This window comes from Rhyacophila brunnea, unplaced genomic scaffold, assembly GCF_057557595.1.
Source record: "Rhyacophila brunnea isolate RB1 unplaced genomic scaffold, BYU_Rbru_1.0 scaffold_6, whole genome shotgun sequence".
NCBI lineage: Eukaryota > Metazoa > Arthropoda > Insecta > Trichoptera > Rhyacophilidae > Rhyacophila > Rhyacophila brunnea.
In genome coordinates, this window is record NW_028233276.1 from 23,430,970 (window position 1) to 23,451,939 (window position 20,970).

General features: G+C 32.0%; 2 protein-coding genes across 2 annotated transcripts; both read right to left on the reverse strand.

Moving 5' to 3' along the window:
- Positions 1-478: 478 nt before the first annotated feature.
- On the reverse strand, positions 479-12,209 carry Golgin84 (golgin A5). The gene is made up of 11 exons (XM_085957263.1): positions 11,979-12,209; positions 11,446-11,852; positions 9,563-9,799; positions 8,124-8,325; positions 6,391-6,672; positions 5,465-5,657; positions 4,773-4,870; positions 4,538-4,685; positions 4,382-4,457; positions 3,215-3,372; positions 479-1,845 (listed from the first exon to the last, which is right to left on the reverse strand). Exons 2-11 carry the CDS (start codon positions 11,849-11,851, stop codon positions 1,777-1,779), a joined length of 1,869 nt encoding a protein of 622 aa, XP_085813389.1. The 5' UTR covers position 11,852; positions 11,979-12,209; the 3' UTR covers positions 479-1,776.
- Positions 12,210-14,826: 2,617 nt separating this feature from the next.
- On the reverse strand, positions 14,827-20,670 carry Cipc (Clock interacting protein circadian). Its single transcript, XM_085956875.1, has 2 exons — positions 20,336-20,670; positions 14,827-16,071 (listed from the first exon to the last, which is right to left on the reverse strand). The coding sequence occupies exons 1-2, from the start codon at positions 20,367-20,369 to the stop codon at positions 15,539-15,541; spliced, it is 567 nt and encodes a 188-aa protein (XP_085813001.1). The 5' UTR covers positions 20,370-20,670; the 3' UTR covers positions 14,827-15,538.
- Between the last annotated feature and the right edge of the window lie 300 nt (positions 20,671-20,970).

Sequence of the window (20,970 nt, forward strand, 5' to 3'; positions counted from 1 at the left end):
TTATCATCAACATTTATTTAATATTTCGCCCTTTTCCATTTCCTAAGTCCAGCCCAGAAGAATGACACCATTATAGCTAATAAAATGGCTGCCACGAAAATATCAAAATAAGCCAAGTCCGCATGGACTTGGTTGATTTTGTAACAAACTAAGCCATGTCCATATAAAAAAATCCATTTTTTGAAGAAGCTATGAAATTACATTAAAACTAATAATGTGGAACTTATTAGTTTTAAACATTCTATAATCGCAATAATATAAACTTTCATCTTTATGACCGTGTACACAAGGAAACAAAAAAGCTGTTTTTCTCCTTTTCATCCATTATAGAACATGGCTGATTTTGAAATGTAGCGACACATATAATGTTTCCTTGAATGTCTTTGGGTAAAATTATGTTTCATCTTCGAAAATATGTTTATATATTATAATGTAACATATTCTATTTTTTTACGTTTTTAAATAAAAATCAAAATTTTATCAAAACAGTTTATTTACGTAATGTTATACATAGATAAATAAATATTCAGCAGAATTTGGCATAAGTATGAAACATAACAATTTTGTATAACTTGTATTACATTTTGTATGTTGATTTTATATCTTCCTAATTTTACACACTACTCACACATACAAATTATTACTCTGCATTACAACACTAATTATAGACGTACCCTACCAACATAAACTGGCTACTGGCGGAACATGAACCTAAAATATGAAAATCGCCTGACAACAAAATCATAGAAGCTGCCAACGGTCCTTGATGCTCTTCATCGTAAGCCAGTTTATAGCAGTTAAGTACATCTATAATCTAAATAAATTTTTCTTGATCTTCAAAATTAAAATTTCTAATAACTTTTTTCTTATTAATCATAGACACTGGGAGCAGTAATTAATATGATGACTTTAATAGCGCCTGTACACATGCATGGATTTACTGGCAGCAATAGTGTGTATTTTAAACTATCATGACAATAACTGTTTACATGTAAAAGTGCTAACTGTCTTTCCAATCTCATTCAAGGGTAAGCGAGATGTTGTCATTTTATGGTACTATTTGACAGGTCGTAAAAACTGGCCGCAGTGTAGTACGTTTTTTTGCCGGCAGGTTCGCCACTATCGTTCTACTGTACAGGCGCAGATCGAAAAAATCCCAACTGTCTCATGAAAATTCAGAAGCTTCCGAACTTTTTTGATTCATGCATGCAATCTTGCAACTGCAGGGTAATACATGTTTACACGTACATTTTCTTGTTATGGCCGCGATAATACGTACTGTCAGCAGTAAATCCATGCACGTGTAAACAGGGTATAACGCTGGAATGCATTCAACAGCTCTCTCTACATATCAATAGTGGATAATATTTATCCCACAATTCATTCACATTTTTTTTTTCAAGAAATTTGGTAATATCTTCATAATAGATTGTTTTTATTTCAAATGTTACTTAATATGTATGTATCCATCTGTTTATGATGGACACTAAACTGTTGGTTATAATCACAGAAACGTCTATACATACTAAACGAATTAGTATTTAATTAGTAACATAGATTACATGAAATTATCCTAGATAAGACAACAAGGCATTGTAGTCGTCTGACTAACAGTAAAATTATAAATTTAAAGCCATCATTAATGAAATTTTTATAAGAGAATGTACAAAAATTATGTAAAATATTTATTAAATACACATCCACGACACATTTCACAATCAAATAAAAAATGTATATAAAAAAAAATGGTGATCTGATGTAATTCTTCATTTAGGTCTATTTCGTTTGGTGGACTTCCGGAGTGTATGTGAATAAAACAACAAATACCCACAAATGGAGGATTATCTGAAAAAAAATTAAATACATATTTTTTGTAAATTTATACATATTATAGTTAATCATAGAAGGGTGTTAAAAAATATCCGACTTTTGTTTTTCCCAAGGTAACAAATGAAGCACAAGTTTCTTTTGTTGGGAAGGTGGAAGGCACATAGTTACTCTACTCATGAATGAATGAGTGAACTGAGTGCCTGTCAGATTTTCATTTCATGCGAAATGACGGAACGACTTAAAAAGCAGTGTTGCATCAAATTTTGTATGAAGCTTGGCAACAAAAAAGCGGAAATTATTTGGAAGATTCAATAGGCCATGATGCCATGGCCTTCACCAAAATTATGGAGTAGTACAACCGGTTCAAGTTGTTCAACTGGTGTGACTTATAATCGATGGCATATATTGAAAAATGTTGCAGTCGACCAACTAATGCATGTAGTTGATGCGTGAGAGTATGTAGTTGAGATATAGTTGTCAGTGCTTATGCGCAAGCTGAATTTGAATAAAATTTATATCCCTGATCACCATTTAAAAAGCCTTCAAGAGGATTACGATGATGCATTGAAATGAAGATTTGTTGTACATATATGCAGAAAATCATGAAAACAGAGCTATGGGATGTAAATTTGAGTGAAATAATTATTCATCATTGGAGAATGATCGTTAATAAAATTCTATATAATGATAATTTTATTTTTTATTATTGGTAGGTATTTAAAAAAAAGAGTGCATCTTGATTGATACAGTAAATAAATAGTAATTTACATGAATTGATTACAAGAAAATTAAACAATAACTAATAGAGACATTTAACATAAAACATCTTTGTAAATCCTGGGTAAAAAATCATTTTGAAATACAATAATCTGATTTTATATAAATACAGAAACTCTAAAAATTCGATTTAAGCATATTCATATTAAAGGGGTTTACCATGATGTGTTTCAATACTGTCGACGTAAAAGTTTTTTCTTCCAATTGTACATTATTTTACATTGGGGGTGATCCATATAATGTGATGATAGGGCTACGGGGGTTGTAGAAAATGCCGTCACAAAACCAACAAAATATAAACTTATTTCTTAACAAATGGAGGGAAGTGTTCAAAATTGTAATGCAATTTAATTTAAACAGTTAAGATTTTGTGTCAAAGTGTTACGATGAGAGGACGGTTAAAAATACAGGAAATCGTGTGATAGCATTTATGGACGAACCTTTATCTCAAATGTATCATAGACAATATCTAGATCAAGTAGTTTAGATGAATGAATTAACATTTCAAATAGTATTTAATTCTACAAAATGACCTCTAATCTTTAATGTTTCACTGAATGGTTTTTTTTATATTATAATCAAATATAAGTACATAAAAGGGGCATACCATGTATGATATAATAAATATTCTCGCTATGGGGTTCCGTCTTAAAAACACCCCCACTCGTACACTAAAGCTGTCGAGGGTTGAGTACGCTTTTTTGACCCCTCGTGATATATTTGAGTCCCAAGGAGATTCTTGCATCAATGGAAACCGAGATTTCACTAAAACAGAAAACAGTAATGATTTAATCAACGGATCTGAAGTAAATAAAGTAAATTAACATTTTTCCTTTTGAGCGGAGCACATGGATTTCCACAAAGTGGATTTACAAGGAACAGTTGTTAGTCATTCATAGAACATGTGCGTCTTCTATATATTGATATCAACGTCATGGCGCTATATGCAATTACGGTGGCGGTTCACAGCACGAATTCACATTTTCTCGCTATTTGTGTCTAGTTTCTGCAGTCCCATTATATTTTAGTACATTTAATTCTCAGTTGTATGTTTATATTTTCCGCATTTTACATATTTAAAATTCAATTAAAATTAAATTTATCTTAAACACAACATTCAACTACGTACATACGTACATAAATGCATATTATAATAATTCTAAGTTGGTGATGTATAGTCACATTTTTTTTTATAAATACGCCTGTCGTGTAAGTAGTGGCGCATTTACAGATTCTTTTTATATATACACAGCTGGCGATGTACAGGGCCAAGTTTATACAATGCAGTTTGTAGGAGGTCTTTTACTTTTTTTACTTTACACGGTATTTTTGTTTTCTCCAGTTTGACTCGAATATTACGGTCGCATATTTCGTTCATGTTTTTTTTTTACATCCATTTAAATATGTGTGCAAAAATCTCAAGTAAAAGGTCACAAGATTTGTAAACCATACCATAAATAGAGATCTATATTCACTCAGTATTTTTTGCAAAGTATTGTTAATATTTTGGATCAACAGTATGTTTAACATATTGAATATATGTTAGCCTACCTCCACCCCTTGCCCCGGTCGATACATATATTCTGCGAATCAATTTACGAACATTCTAAACGCCGACCAAATAATAATACAGGTGAATAATTTTAAATGTAAACTGATTAGGAAAAGGTGGCAATATCTGTGTAAATATGCATTGCTTGTCATGCATTCAACACAGCTTTTTAGAAATAGAAACAGATGAATATAATTGTTTATACATAGAAAATATAATTACCGTCATCTGTGTCGTTGACATTTATTATCCGGGGTTGATTATTTTTCATATTCACAAGATCAGATCTATATTTATTCTGAAACAAAATAGACAGAGCATAAATTAACCTCAACAGGAAAGATTTACTGTCAATTATTCTTAAGTATTCTACAATACCTCTGTTTTCTCCAGTTGAAGTCTCAACGCGTTTCTGTCAGATGTTACACTTTCCAGAGCGGCTTGTTTAGCTACCAGTGCCTGGGTCAATGACCTAAATCTTTCTTCCCCCGATTCAGCAATATTAAGAGAACTTTTATTTACATTTCTAAAAAAATACAAAACAATTACAATTAAATAATCAGAAGGCATTTAAAATTGATGAAAATACACTTATTTGTTGAAACCGTATTACCGTAATAGTCTATCATTTTCCTGTGGTTGATTCTCTCGAACCTTCGTACGAAGAGATGAAATTTGTTTAGTAGTTTCCAATTGTAAAGCTTTCATTTCCTAAAAAATATAAATCATTAATTAGTACATTGTTTATAAATTGCAATAATAATTATTGTATTGTTGAAAATATTAGTGTAAAAATTGGAAACACGATTATTTGTAAATGGAAAAGAAACTCCAAAATGGTGGGACCACAGATAAAAACTTTACTTATTCAGTCTCAGTTTAATAAAAGGCTGACCATAATAATACATTAGTAACAGGTGTCAAATATCTGTTGGAATGCTTTTTTTTCTAGTTCTCCTATTACAAATCCAGTATAATTATATCGCCACACCTGCAAGAGCCCTTATGATTCTATACTATTTCTATAGTCCCAGAATACCTTGGATGTATTATCAATCTAATTGTGGATCAAAAAACAAAATGGCTATCTTATTATTATCATAAAATATTATTATGACGATATATGTAGTAGGTATAAAAAAACAATGATTCTCAATTATTATTTACATAAATATATCTATCTTTTGAAAGAATCATATTATTTTATTAATAAGATGTTTGTTATGAAACACCGTGTCTCGAAATCCTACAATTTTTTGTGTTTCAGTCGTGTTTCCTCTTACAAAAGGAAATATAATCAAGCACCTTTCCGAGACTATTGACAGTATGTTCAGACATTTCCTTGGCGGCTTTTTCTTGTCTAATTGCTTCTCGTAGGACATAAATTTGGTGTTCCGACGTGCGAAGCCTGGTCTCCAATTGTTCTATTTCTTTCGCTTTTGTTTCACACTGGGATTGATATTTTGAAGACTCCTCCACTAATTCAAGACGTTCTTGCCTATAAAAAACAAAATTGCAAATTATAACTATTACTATGTAAAAGAGAATATTAGTATTCGTATAATGGTAACTTTTACATTTTTATTTACAGGCGGCCCTCGACTTTCACACATAATTGGTTCCTGAAAATGTTAAATGTTCGAAAGTAGAGGGATGTACAAAAAAACATCAAAAAGTGTATTTTTTTTTAAATATTTGTTTATCAATGTGTATAATAAAGTTAACGAGGCGTATTAGCGATCAGGTGTTTCCTTTATAAACATGTCAACGGATAGTTGAATACCACCCTTTTACGTATTTGAGAAGGTGACGGGGAGCGGAGGAGAGAGGAGAGAATGCATAGAAGTGCACAATTTTTGCATTATCAGCAAAAATTGAAATTTTAAGAAATGTACGAAATAGCGAATTATGCGGAAGTAGAACGTTCGAAAATCAAGGGCCGCCTGTATTTGGGAAACTATAATAGTTGTTTAGAACACTTGTGTGTACACTGTTTGTATACACACAACAATTCACATTTTCTACAACCCTTTTTAACCAATCGTCGAAAATCATCGCATTTTATCAGAACCCATTTTCCCATTACAGCGTGACATCATATACCAACCGCATCTACGGTAGTACAGACATAGTTCTATAGGTTCGCATACCACCATCACCAAATAATTCTAAAATGAAATGTTGTCAATCAGTTACATAATAATATTAAAAATAACCAAAAATAGACTTACTTTAGTTGATTTATTTGCGTAGTGACGGTGTTTTCTCCGTCGGTCGATACATTTTTGCTATTTTCTCCGAGCTCTTCAATGATTTTCTCCTTCATCAGGAGAGTATTATTGGCGCGCACCTTATAATTCTTCCATTCCGTTAAAACGCTTGCCATCTCTGATTTCGCCTTTTCCAATTTTTTCTCCAGTTCCAATCGGGCCTTATCGGATGCTTGTAAATTATTCGCCAGTTCATTTTTTACAGACTCATTTGATATGAGAGATAATTCAAGTTCTTTTACTCTGAAAATCATATCATGAATTTAAACCGCTTAGGAACTTACAATAAAAAGAGATGTGTTCTGTTAAACAAAAGTAATCTTCATATTAAAAGTAAAACACATTAAGTGCAATAGTTTATTATTGTACCCCACGAATAAAAAAAAGAAGGAATGAGCATATTATGTACAAATCACGGCAATCAGAAAGGCCGGCAAAAATGTCCGACATTGCGCGATACACAAAATTACAAACTTTAACACATACGAAGTTTATACGCACACGTACAGACCATGTGATATTTGTTTACGCAAAATCGTCGCTATCCAAAATGGCGAATTTGGTTGCCCGTTTTTATACTGCAATGAATCAGTATGTTCCATTCTTTCTTTTTTTATTCGTTGATTGTACCTAATGAGTTTTACCTCAGATACGATGATATCGTCGATCCCTATTAAGAAAGTCGGATCTGCAAAATGCTATTTTTCAGTACGAGCAATCAAAGATGTTTCATCAAAAATCCTTTGTGACCTATTGCTTGCCATAATGAATAAAAATACGGGTTATAGAAACTTTTCTAAACGTTTATAAAAACATCCGTCTGTCCGGTGAACATAGCAGCAACTGTCAGATCCTACGCATCTTGCTCACCCACGCCCAGTCAACAATGTTGGTTGGTAAGAACCGACATTGTTATTCGGACACTCTCGGTAGATCCGTCATTTTTAACTTGAGTATCTCGAAATTTTTCAAACAAACAAAAAAAACTGTGATTGTGGTATAAATGTTTAAAGTGTTTAAATAACTTTTACGTAATAATCTGAAAATGACAAAATTAGGGACCGACGATATGTGGCCACAATCTACCCATTGTAAGTGTATAAAGGCTCGCACAGACTAATACAAATAATCCGCACCATCTGCGAATGTTTTGCACCTATGACGTTTCTATCGGCTTACAGATAAGATCAAACTTAAGCTAGAGCTTGCGAATCTGCGGCGAATTACTTCGACAGGATTTTTTTTCGCTACATTACAATTTTGCAAGTTGAAGGCTGAAAAGTTAATAGAAACAACATACCATATTTATGATTTGATAACTACATATTAAATATGATATTTGTGCAGTTTTGGGCCAAATACCATTTGAAGCGACTTTTCTCACTGTCTATGATTCTGATAGTTCTCAATAATGCGATTTTAACAGTTGTCAAGAATTATTGTTATTCAGAGAAGATTTAAAATATCCAAATCTAACAATTATTATTGATATAATTTGTCTTTAACCTGATGCACTGATGTGATGTTACGAATATATGTGAAGTTTACGTCAGCGATGGCGGAGCGAATGTTTTGTATTGGTCTATGTGATACTTTCAGGTGCTTTGATTCTATTTGTGGATATTTGTCCTTTTATTTTAATACAAGATTATAATTCACACAGGGATAAAGTATGTATTATAAAATTAACATACTTTTCTTGTAGACACCTTTTCTCTGACTCAAGAGTCTTCAAATTTTCATCTATTTCAGATTTCTCATCATTAGGTTCTGACTGAAACTCCTTCAAACGTTTTTCATATGCAAACACCTTTTGCTCCAGAAGTGATTTATCTTTCAACGCTTCCGAGTGAATCCTTTCAACTTGGAGTAGTCGCACCTGAGTATCCTCAGTAACTATAATATATTGAAAACATACATACTCGAATCACCATGTGCGATCCAAAGACGATCATATAGACCTCCACAAAGTGGAGATTGTATTAACAGAATTTGTTTTCATGAGAAATGTATGTCAGCCACTTGCTCAACCTATTAGGTCCATGTTCTGGGTACACGTGAAAATATCGGGAGTCAAAACCGGGACCCACAACATTATAAGCCAATACGTTACCGCTCAGGCATCATAGGTGTCAAAAACACTTATGTAATAACAACTAAAGTTATAATCTACAAACTAATATACACTGTGGAGCAGAAGTAATTAAGCTTGGTTACTGATCTTGCACCCACTCATCCGTCTCTGATGCTATGGGTCACAGGTGCGATCTTTTGGCTAGATAAGAAATGAGATTTTTTTAATGTGTTTGATGTGTGAAGTGAATGGGCAACTATTCCTCACAAAAAACCTGATAATATAGCGCTGTGCCCGTAATCCATATGACCGCTGAGAAGCAATCTTGGTAATTTACCACTTTTTACTCAGGTACTCTGACTGGCAGGTCACAGGTTCGAATTTCCATACTGGGTGTAAATCAAACTCATTTCTTTCCAATCAATAAGTGTGTTTTGTTCCTGGGTCTAATAGGTTCAGCAGATCGCTAGCAAACAATCCTTACAAAAATCTATAGACCTACCAGTCTTGGAACGGAAATGATGTTTGACTTGTTTTGTACTTTTTTTTACCTAAATTCAATTTGAACTTGCCATAACCATGGTGGGCAGGGAAACGGTCAGGCACAACGCCTCTCTTGTGAGAGGTAAATCTGCAAACTTTTAAGTCATATTAAGTTTATCATTAGTTTATAAGTATTTAATGTCTGAATTTTCTCTTGTATGTGATCCAGTCTATGGATCTAACAACCATTCCTTGTGAAAAGTCTGTTAAATATGACCTCCACTTTGTGGACGTCCATTATGCTCCACTTGGGAATGAACATAGTAATTTAATCTTTTACTTACCTACCTATTATAAACGAGAGTTTACTAAATGCCATTTGATCCACGGAGCTGCAGTCCTATAGGAGCAAAGTTTCAGCACAGTTCTGTGAGCGAGCTGACCAGGACGTTACAGACTTAATTATTATCATGAAGTAATTTACTCGCCCAAGAACTTTTGTTACTCGCCAGAAAATGATAATGCTGTGTATTATTTTCATTCCCAAATGTCAAATGTGTTGATCGTTCCACTTACTTTTTTCGGCGTTTTTAGCTTTTGATAAAAGCAAAGATACTTCATTATTTACAACAGATATCTCATTCCGTAATAATTGGTTTTCCATGTCCACAAAACTGCTGGAACCATTCAATGTTTCGTCATGATCCTCCAATCCATTTTCCATGGTAATTTTACGGTCATTGGTCCAATTATCAGATACATCAACGTCGTCAACAGTAACAACATCTATAGGAAACAATTTGGACTCATGTTCTGTAAAATAAAGATTGGGTGTGGGTATAAGTTAGAACATCGGAGCGGTTGAAGATTTATAATCCATTCACCGAGTTGTTGTGCTGATACTCAAAATAAATAAAGATATAATCAAAAGATTATATTGTAAAAACAAACACGTGTGTTAGCGCTACCAATACTGTCAGTAGAGTGACTTAAGCGAGTGTTACCACAGTACACCCTTCGTAGTGAAATGCTTTCACATGCCACATAGGCATAAAGCAACTTGCTTTTTCCTCCACCACTTGACATTATAGCGCCTGTACACGTGCATGGATTTACTGGCAGCAATAGTGAGTATTTTAAACTACCGTGACAATAACTATTTATACGTAAAAGTGCTGACTGTCTCACCAATTCATTCTTTAAAAATGAGCGAGATGCGATGTTGTCATTTTATGGTATTATTTGATAGGTAGTGAAAATCGGTCAACATGAAAATTCGTTTCTAGTTCATTTTTTTGCAAATCGAAAAAATCCTACTGTCGCATGAAAATTCAGAAGTTTCCAAACTTTTTTGATTCATGCATGCATGCTTGCAACTCAGGATAATACATGTTTACCTATAAATTTTTTTGTTATGGCTGCGATAATACTTACTGTCAACAGTAACACCATGCACATGTAAATGGAGTATAACTCTATACAGTATACTCTCAGTAATTTGCCGCTCGATTATCCGACAACTACTATAATACACCGTTATTTTTACTAGTTGAAAGCACAAAATATATATAATATATAATTCGCCGGTATTCGATTGTTAAATTCAGTAGTCCACCTCGTACAAGTATACAATGCAGATGAGACGGGTATATTTTGGAACCTTCTTCTTCGTAAAATGTACGATCATCGTGAAGAAAGTAATGTACCAGAGAGGAAAGTGCCCAAGGACCGCATCACAATTATGCCATGCTCAAATGCAACCGGGACACACAAACTGAAGCTTTTAGTCATAGGGAAAGTCAGGAATCCTAAGCCATTCCAGAATATCTGCCTCACTGAACAACTGGTTGTGTCAAGTGATTTACTGTTTAATATTTAGTTAATAAACTTTAGTCAAAAAATACTCATATATCTATAAAATATCTAAAATTATGCAATTAAATCATACATAGCTTTGGATAGTTTATAGATAGAATAATATTTTTTATCTACTTATTATAGTTTGGATAGGCAGGGCTTCAATTTAGTTTATAAATACCTATGTATAATTTAGTAAATACTTGATTTTGATTATAAATAAAAACATTATTTGCTACTTAGTACAAATGTCTCAAAAAAAAAAAAACGATATATATTTTTATGAAATACCTGTTTTAATTTTTACCATATTTTGTATGTATGCACTATAATCCGCCGCTTTCACTAATTGGACACTTGTCTGGTTTTTGTGGTGGTGGATTACCGAGAGAGTACTGTATTAGCTATGATAAATGAGTCACTTTAATGTGAATAGAAAGTGATTTTGAATCAATTACATCTGGCGATTCATTGTGAACGATTAGGTCATTTGTGTCAGATGCAAAAGGCGTACTATTGACTGTTTTTCAAGGTTTTTTTTAACGATATGGAGTATTTATTGTATGTTTACCAATGTTTCTAAAGATTAATGTGGTACCCACCTATTAAAATTTTAGAATCTGACACTGAATCCTCTTTTCCATTTCCATTTGAAAGTTTTGCATCGACAGCATCCGTATCACTCAAAAAGAAATTAGGTTTTTCGAATGATGTTGAACTGGACACACTTATTACATCAGATTTCTTATGAAAACCTCTGTTGCTTCTTTTCAGGGATTTAGCTTTAAATGGCGACGACGATTTTGTTTCCAGATTGCTCTCAGATTGTGATTTCGGTATTGACAGTGGTGCAAGTTTATCATGATTCTCATCGACGGACTTATGATCGTATATTGTTGTATTTAAATGATGTTTTTTCTCCTTTTCTTGAAGAACCGCAGCGGCATTTTGGTCGATTTTATTCAACAATGTTTCAGCTTTGCCCGCCAAATCACTAAACCAAGACATCCTATAATAGAAAATGATTACCTCACATTTAGTTAGTTAATAATAAGGCATGTAAGTGGCTTTGCCTAAATTACATTATTTTTGATGATGTGTCAGTTTTAGAATAACATAATATAGGTAGTCATACCTATGTCCTTCAGTTTTAGATTTCCAGATTTATTTTACAGCTTAGGAATATTACAAATCCTTATATAGTTAAGTCATCTAAAAACATATTAGATAATGTTTTTAGCATTAATTTTTATTTTAATTGCAGATATCCATTTGGAGAGTTTTCCAGGAATACTTAGTCAACTTTAATATTATTTACTTTTCTTTAGGGAAAAACATCTGTCAAAATTCTAGGTGTCAACAGTCTATTGAGGTGTCAAACTATTTGAATGTTGGTCATACTGGTATCAATATAAAGCTGTTAGAGAAACTATTACCAGCCTCCCAGAAGAAAATATGTGTTCATAGCCCTAACGTAAGTGCCCTGAAAGAATAGAAAGGGAAATAAATACAAAAACAACAATATCGCATACCTTAATGATTGTAATTAGATAGGTGTTAAAATAGATAATACTTACCCGATATCAAATAAATCTTTCAATATATCGGAGCAGTTTTGGCGGGACCTACCGCAGTAGCATCACTCAAAAATTCACATAATATTATCTATGAACCTGATTAAACAGTATTCCAACCGCGGGAAATATAATTTTATGTAGTATAGTTTCTCTATCCAATTTAGAGATGGCAGTAACAACCCAATTTGGATGACTGTCGCTATTTGTTTTCTAATTCATTCGGATCATTTGTTATTTTTATTTTTGTTTGCCATTTCTGTTAAATTATACTTTAATGCAAATATGACATCTGTATGACACATTGTCGGAAGCGCAATCGTGTATTGTAATTTACATTTTGAAATTTCACTTTTTATTAATAATCAACGGTAATTTTCACGAAACTAAATAATACTGATAGGACTTTTTTTATTTGGGCAGCGAGCGCAGTGTCGATTGTTATGGACATCAGCATTTATTATTCTTTAAAAACTCTACATAATATGGATTTGTATTTTTTTTCTATTTGAGTATTTTCCATATGGGTACAGTTCAGATTATCTTCCTCGGCCGACATAAAGACTAATATTGGGCCCTGAATAATAATAATATTCTTGAAATTATTTTTGAACCCAGTTTATCCAGCTGAAATAGGTGCTTTTCGAAGTTGTATATCGTGATGATCTCTGCGATAAGGGAAGAACGCTGCCTGTTACGTTGAAATCGTATCAACGCCCGAAGAAAACAACCTAGTGATGCATAAGAATATTATATCAATGCGAGAATGCATACAGTGCATTGAATGAGCATTATTTGTTTTTTTTTTAAATACTTTTACCTGTTTACCAGTTTCTGAACTTTTCTGACATAATTAAACATTCGAACATTTTTTTTTCAAAAATTCCACCCTTTTATGAATGGAAGGGGGGGGGGAGTATGCGAATGCATTTGGGGTAATAAAACAAGTCGATTATTGTATAATTCCAATAAATCTTATTTATTTAAAAACAGATAATTTTATTGAACACCGAATATCTATCAGTACCTAGGCAATTGAAGAATATTACCAAGGATTCCCCATAAAGGGATCTATCTATATTAACAGTTCTTTTTTTGAAAAATTAACCAATGTGTGTGGACATTTATAATGTTTTTAATAAAACTACACATTGCGCAACTCTAAATATTAATTAATATAAATTATAAAAGTTAGTTTAATCCCATTTACATAAATATAAATGCACATTTTCATATTATAACGATTTAGAATGTTATTTTACGATAAGTAGTATACATTTCTGTAAAACTAGATTGTCTTAGAAGAAATTTGGTATTTTTTTTATAACTGTTATTTATTTGTAACAGTTCGAAAATCATTAAGTTGTAAACTTATGAATTATTTAATTGTACATAAAAATAAACTACAAAAATAATAATACTTGTGTTTTACACGTCAGTAAACAAGCTACATTCTAATTTAAGCTAAATTGATATTGAACATGACAAAGATATTAATTAAATTGCTTCATATTTTTTTTCTTAATAAAATCCTAGGCACACCAAGATCATTTTTTTAATAAACATTTAGGATGAAACGTATTTCTTATAATTAAAAATTACTAAACAACACACCAAAAAAAGTGGTGTTCTTGTTACAATTTTGGCTAGACATTATATTTTATATAATATTAAGAATGTATATTAAAAATGTTTATAAAAAGCATTTTATTAGACACATTACTAAACATGTAAGGCTTTACAAGCTAAAAGGCTACAAAATGACTATAATATTGATAGCGACAACCAGTAACGTCCCTAGATAAAATGCCGCCCCTAGGCAGCGCCAAAATGCCGCTCCATTTTTTATAAAGTATTTTTTATCATCCTTTCATGACTCCAATATCTAAGAAATATGTTGTATACAAACATTATTCACAAAATATACCTAATACCACTAAATCTAATTTAAATGCCATCTATACTTCAATAGACAGTATTGCGAGTCCACGGTTTCAGATACATTTAAAAATACGCCTGAAAACTTTCAAAACTCGTGAGTGACCGGCAAAAATATTTGGATAAATTAATTAATAAGTATGTGTGTGCCTACTTATAAATCAAATACAAATCTGCACATATCATTGCAGGTCATCAAGGACGTGACGTACAAGAACAACGGAAGTAAACTAGACATCTCGAACCCGACAAAAAAATACAATCCTGTTAAACCTTCTATGTCAATTAATACATTTTATTTCCAAGCAGTGAGCTGAATTTTTTAATGGAAAGATATTTCCGTTATTACTAAGTTTTGGTACCTATTTCTATATATACCGAATGATTCTCCTCGATTTGCCGCCCTTCAAGTAACTGCCGCCCCCAAGCAACACTCAATCTGCCTACCCCCACGGGACGTCACTGGCGACAACTTAAAAATATAAACGAGATCCTAATATAACTTGTTTTTTGTCTGAGAGCATAGTTTTCGTCAGCGAACAAAATGAATTATAATAAAAAATAATAAATTTGCGGACCATAGACACAATCTTTTCTATGATATAAGTATTATATTAGCACACTTTGTACTTAGTGAAAATATAAATAAAGGAAAATAAAAGGAATGAAAAAACTTTAAAATGTACTATTTTTATTAAAAATAATGATCCACGCACAGTGAACCCTCGATTATCCTGTTTGTGATTTTATCTGTGTATGAAAATGAACAAGGTATCAATATTTTCGATATGTTATTCGAATATAAGGAAAACTCCTATGTACCTACCTACTCATTTTAGAAAATTTAAGTTTCTCAAAAACGAATAATAATCTCGGATTTTTTAAATTAACAGTACGTACATATTAAACACGTCAAATAATATTCTTTTTTATAAAAAATATGTAGACGAAATAAACTTAATACTTAATTCCCGGACAATCGATAGTTTACCGTAAACCAATCGGTGGTAGGTACATTTATGGAGTGAGACAATTTTTAATTAAAATAAAATTTAATTATGTTCGCTGAGAATTAATTTACAAACCGACATATTTCTGACCATAATAGATTGGATCTTATTCTTTTATAACTAGAATTCAATCTTCACTTTGAAAAAAGACGGATGGTTTGTTTAGTCACGATTTATGATTTCACAAGATCGCCTTCGGCTGCGACTTCAGGGGACGACATCGATTTCTCTTCTACCTGCATTGATTCAACACTGGATGGAGGCGATGATTTATAATCCGAATCTGGAGACGCCGCCGGTTTCGGCCTTTGGTTTTCAGGGTTACTCATGACGGATTTGATGAAGTCTCTCGTCTCCGCTTGGAGGGCGGCTAATCGTAACTGCAACTGCTGGTTGTGCCTCATCAAGACTACGGTCCTTAGCGCGATGTCTATGAGGCCATTTCTCCGTGTCCTGTTATATTGGGACGCTTTACTCCATGGGTCGTCGGTTACGCGGTGTCTGTTCAAGATGTCGGCGGGGAATGTTCTCAAATTTACCGGCGGAGCGACGGGCGATGGCACTGGAATGGATTCGTTTTGTTCACCATCCGAAGAACATCCTGATGATGAGTTGCTGTCGTGGATTATTGGCGGAGTCCTCAGTCTTCTTAGAATCCTGGTTCTGAAACGAGCCTGCTGGACTCTTCCTAAGCGAGGACCTGGTCCTGAAAATAAAAAAACACGTATTTAGTTTGGAAATCAAGAAGATTATGCATTCGACAATAATTAGTATAAACATTCTAAAGTAGTCATGTTCTATCTAGGGTTGCAGACTTTTCTAAAGAAAATTTCGGAACATTTCCCCCTATTTCCCGTCAAAATGAAATCGTCATCGAAAGCTTTTTTAGCTCTTCCTGCCAACATATTTATTACAGTGTATTTAAAGGATTACGACCACAATTAGAGTCAATTTTTCCTCAGGAAATGAAAGAATAGTCGATTATTGTTTGGTTTCTTATCAAGATATTGTGCACCCCGGGTAAGTACCAACCAGGATCCAGACTTCAATTTCGGAATGATACCGACCAAACCGGGACAGTTGACAACCCTAGTTATATCCGTTCATACGAATACATTAAAATGTAATAAGAGCTTTAAGGGTCAAAATGCAATATCCCAGAAAGCTGTGATAGGACAACTATTCTCAACTTATTATACCGGAATATAATGCACTAGCTTTATGATTTTACATTTAAATAGGTACGCAAAAGCAACAAGGTCAATTGAAAAACGAAAACAGCTAGATAAAAATTAGTTGAAAACACAATATGACATGACGTAACAATGAAAACCTGCCTATCTAGGACTGAAAATAGTATAATGAGTTAGGGTAGACCCTCTTCAACCAGTGAATTTAGTTCAGGCGAAGATGATAATGACGACAGTGCAAAATAAAGTTAGTGGGTACTTTTAATTCGAAAAATAGATCAGAGATCATCAATCTATGTAATAGTAATATAATATTCCAATGGGTTTTTACAAATAGTATAAATCATTAAAGTCCGGGTATGCTTCGATAATTCGAGTGCTTAAAGTCAGACAACGTTATCTACAAAAAAGTGTTTTTTTTTTTTTTTGAGATAACGTTATTTTACATATATGGTTACATGATAGTCAAACAACGTTATGTCAATCTTTTCTAATTTCTTATTAAATCGTCAGTAAAGTTTAACGCTAACTACATAAGTTACCCTTGTTTTCATATTTTTTTAAAACTATCCCTATAAATTTTAACATCATCATAAGCAAGATAAATGTACAATACACAATAAATTATAAAATATTAACATTAGGTTTTAAATAAACATTTCCCTTGTTGAGTTACAAGAATCTAAAATAACGATTTTTGGCTCTCCTGTAAAGTTGCACTTTTGTAGATAGTGTTGTTTGACACTAAGCCCTCGAATTATTGACTACCATTATCTGTAAAGCACAGAGTTGATTATTTAGTAGAGGTATTAAAAGTAATGTTATTATAATAATTATATCGGTTGAACGCAAAACAATCAGCTGTTATAATAACTATTACATACTGCAATAAAATACTTTTTCATAAGTATTACTTATTATCCCGTATTTTTATGTACGAGTATGTTTATCTTTCGTGTAAAACTTGCAGTTACAATATATTTAACATGCAAAGAAAAACTATTTTGTACCCGCGTACTTACAAAGGGTAATAATTGATTAGTACTCATGGCCCAGCCACTCGCTAACACAACCATCGATTTAACTCTACACACATCTCACGAGACCCAATGTACCCCAACTTCCTGAGATAATAATTGTGTGTGTGGGTAAGTAGGGGTCAAATCTTAACGTCTGGTAGTCATATTGGAGGCAGGTCTTAAGCCGTGTACAAACAGAGAAAAAGTTGACAATCCCCATTATTAGGTGGCTGTGTTAACAGCTTCCATTGTATTGCCTCCAGCTGAGTTGTCGTGTTTATAATCTTTTTAACTCTAGTATGCCAATTATTTTACCCCTACCACAATACGGTACCAATAATAATTTACATTATAAGAAGGTATGTACCTACGTAATTGCTTGTATTCAGTCGGTTCAATACATTTATCAAACGTACAGTTTTATCGCTGAACATTATTTTATATATAAACAGTAGATATTAACACGTTTTGAAAAATAAAGATTATAAATTTATTTGTTGCACGTGTTTTCTATGATAACAAAAGTAATTTGCGGCGTGTGTGTTTATTACGTACAACAGCGATTTCCAAACTGGGGCGCGAAAAGTTTAGCACACATAATATAGCCACAGGTTTGCAGTTTGCAAGTGCATAATTCATAAAACGGCCGCTAGTTATAACTACATAAAAAACAGTACTTTAAAAGTAAATGTTGTTTGGAAATCTGTCTGGGAGACTAATTTTATTATACCTCACTTCTATACTATTAACTGTGAAGTGCGCTAGCTATTTCATGAAAAAATGATATAAAATGGTTAACACATATTGAAGAGACAAATTTGTTTAGGAACGATAACTTTATTGCTGAACTTGTCTATTTGGGTAAAATTGTGTGAATAAATCAATGCAGGCCCATTTAGTGGAAAAATAGCACTTTGTGCTTATAAATAAGCACATCGATCGCATGAAAAATAAATAAATTTAAAAATTAATATACCTATAGTAAAACCTTGTTTATTTTCTTAATTGAGTTTTTTTTTCATTTTTTGTATTAGTGCATTTGTAGACGTAAAAATGTGTTTATTGCATTAAATTAATGGAATAAAGGAAGGGGGGAGGCGCCAAGATTAGATTTTTTTGAAAGGGAGGCGTAGAAACATAAAGTTTGGAAACCACTGACGTACAGCTACAATATAATTTATTATTAGATATTAATTTTGTGCTCGGCAAATTTAATGATGAAATTATCATACGAACGGTTATATAAAATAAATTCTGGTATTTATAGAATAAAATAATAATAATATAATATTATCATGATGAAACATTTCGATATGTAGGCGCCCGCTGACCTTTTTGGGGTTAAGAGGATAACATTTTATTTGGCGTTATGAAATGAAAATAAATTTATATAAGTACTTAAGTACCTACCTAAATGAAAAAATAATATAAATAATTTAGTAATAATGTATGTCAATAATAAAAAAAATCGTTGTGTACTTAGATAAGACATTTTAGTAAACATTAAACACTTCAAAATATTTATTTTTTTAATGCAGTTTTATTAATGATTTCAATGCGTCAGATTGGAATTATTGCAATCAATACAAACTGAAACGTTCAAGTAATTCCCAAATTCATTTAACCCTTAACTAGGCCACGGGGATTTAATACAGCAATAGTTATAATTTATTTCCATAAAATATATCATTTATGTATATGTGAATTATATGTACTTATGGAAATTTCAGTGGGTATAAAAAACTCCTGAAAAACTATCTGGGAACGATTCATCATAAGCCTTGATTGTGGGGAATAAATTAAATTAAAAAAACGTATAATAATTTTCTTATCGTTAGCATTAAATAAATTCACAATATTTAAATGATTACATAATTCGATCGTTTGTTATTATTGTAAATCAATATAATACAAATTAACTACTTATGTACTATCAACAACAATATTAATTATTCCATTCTCTTTTTCTTCTTCGTTCTTTGACGCTCAAATAAATAAACAATTATTATTGTTAAAATAAACCTAATTTACCAATATTAAATGCCTACTGATATATTATAATATCAACATTTCTTATTAATTTTAATAAAACATACATTTTATCGTACTGATTCCACTTTTATTAAATTGGACCGGTTTCGTCGCCTCAGAGGGACATTTCATTTTCACCATGAATAATTGTCAGTTTACACAATAAAATAAATCAACGTCTCAAATAAAATGCTTTTTGGTTTCAATGTTTATAAAACTGCTAACTTCGATAAAATATTTTCCCATTTTGAAAATATAAAACAATTAATTATTGGTTTTAAACAATTCGTATATCACAATAACAAGTATTGATAAAGATTTCAAAAATTAAAATAATCAATCTCATTCTAATTAACATTTGACAGATTGATTTTTTTGAGAATGTATGGATTAATTTGTTAACTGTTAATTAATGAAATGATATATTTGTAAAATTTGCATATAAATAAACAAACATATTAGCACAAGATATTCAGTCGTAACTCTACAGTGCACCAAATAGTTTTTTAATATTTTTCAAACCCTTGAATGTTGTTATATAAATCCTCTTTTTTTTTTTAATTAAATTTAACAATCGGTACGAAATAATACGCTTCACCGAGAGTTTTTTTACAATTTAAATAACCATGTATATAAAAAAGATTATTTTATGAAAACGTATGAAACTCATTGTTTGAGTATTTATTAAATTAAATAATAAATAATGTTTAATTGATATGACGTTGTTTACCTCTTTTTAAGCGAAGTGCTCTATCTTCACACATATTGGCGGATTTTAATCAAACTTTAAACGTTAACTGACACTTTTTATGGTGTAGCAAAGTCACTTTTATAAAAACAATCGAAACTTTCTTTTCAATAAAATTCACCGTATTATTTTTTTCGTTCACTGCAATGGAAACACCTCTTTTATATGTATCCGATAGATTTATCACAAGTATCACCAAACAGATTTTATTTCGCTGAAGAAATAAACTGAAATAGATTTAGTGTTCAATATTATTTACGTTTTCGCTTTATTATATGGCGGGAGAGATTCAAACTTGGAACGTCCTGCCTCGCCGAGCGTCCGTTAACATGTGAAACGCTGAAACGAGAATTGCCAGATGTGAGAGACTTGACTTGATATTCGATGTGGCCTCGGTGCACGCGTACATGCGCCAAATGATACTCGTACCTACCTACCCGATCGGCAATCATACACCACAGTATGCACAGAAACGATCATTCATCCAACTTCGTAAAAAATTAACAATCGCAAGGGATAAAACAAAAATCTTGAAATCTTATTTTTATGAGTTCTCGTTAGAATCTAATTAGAAAATGATAATTTAATACAAGCGCCTTCTGCTCTTATGAAAGAAG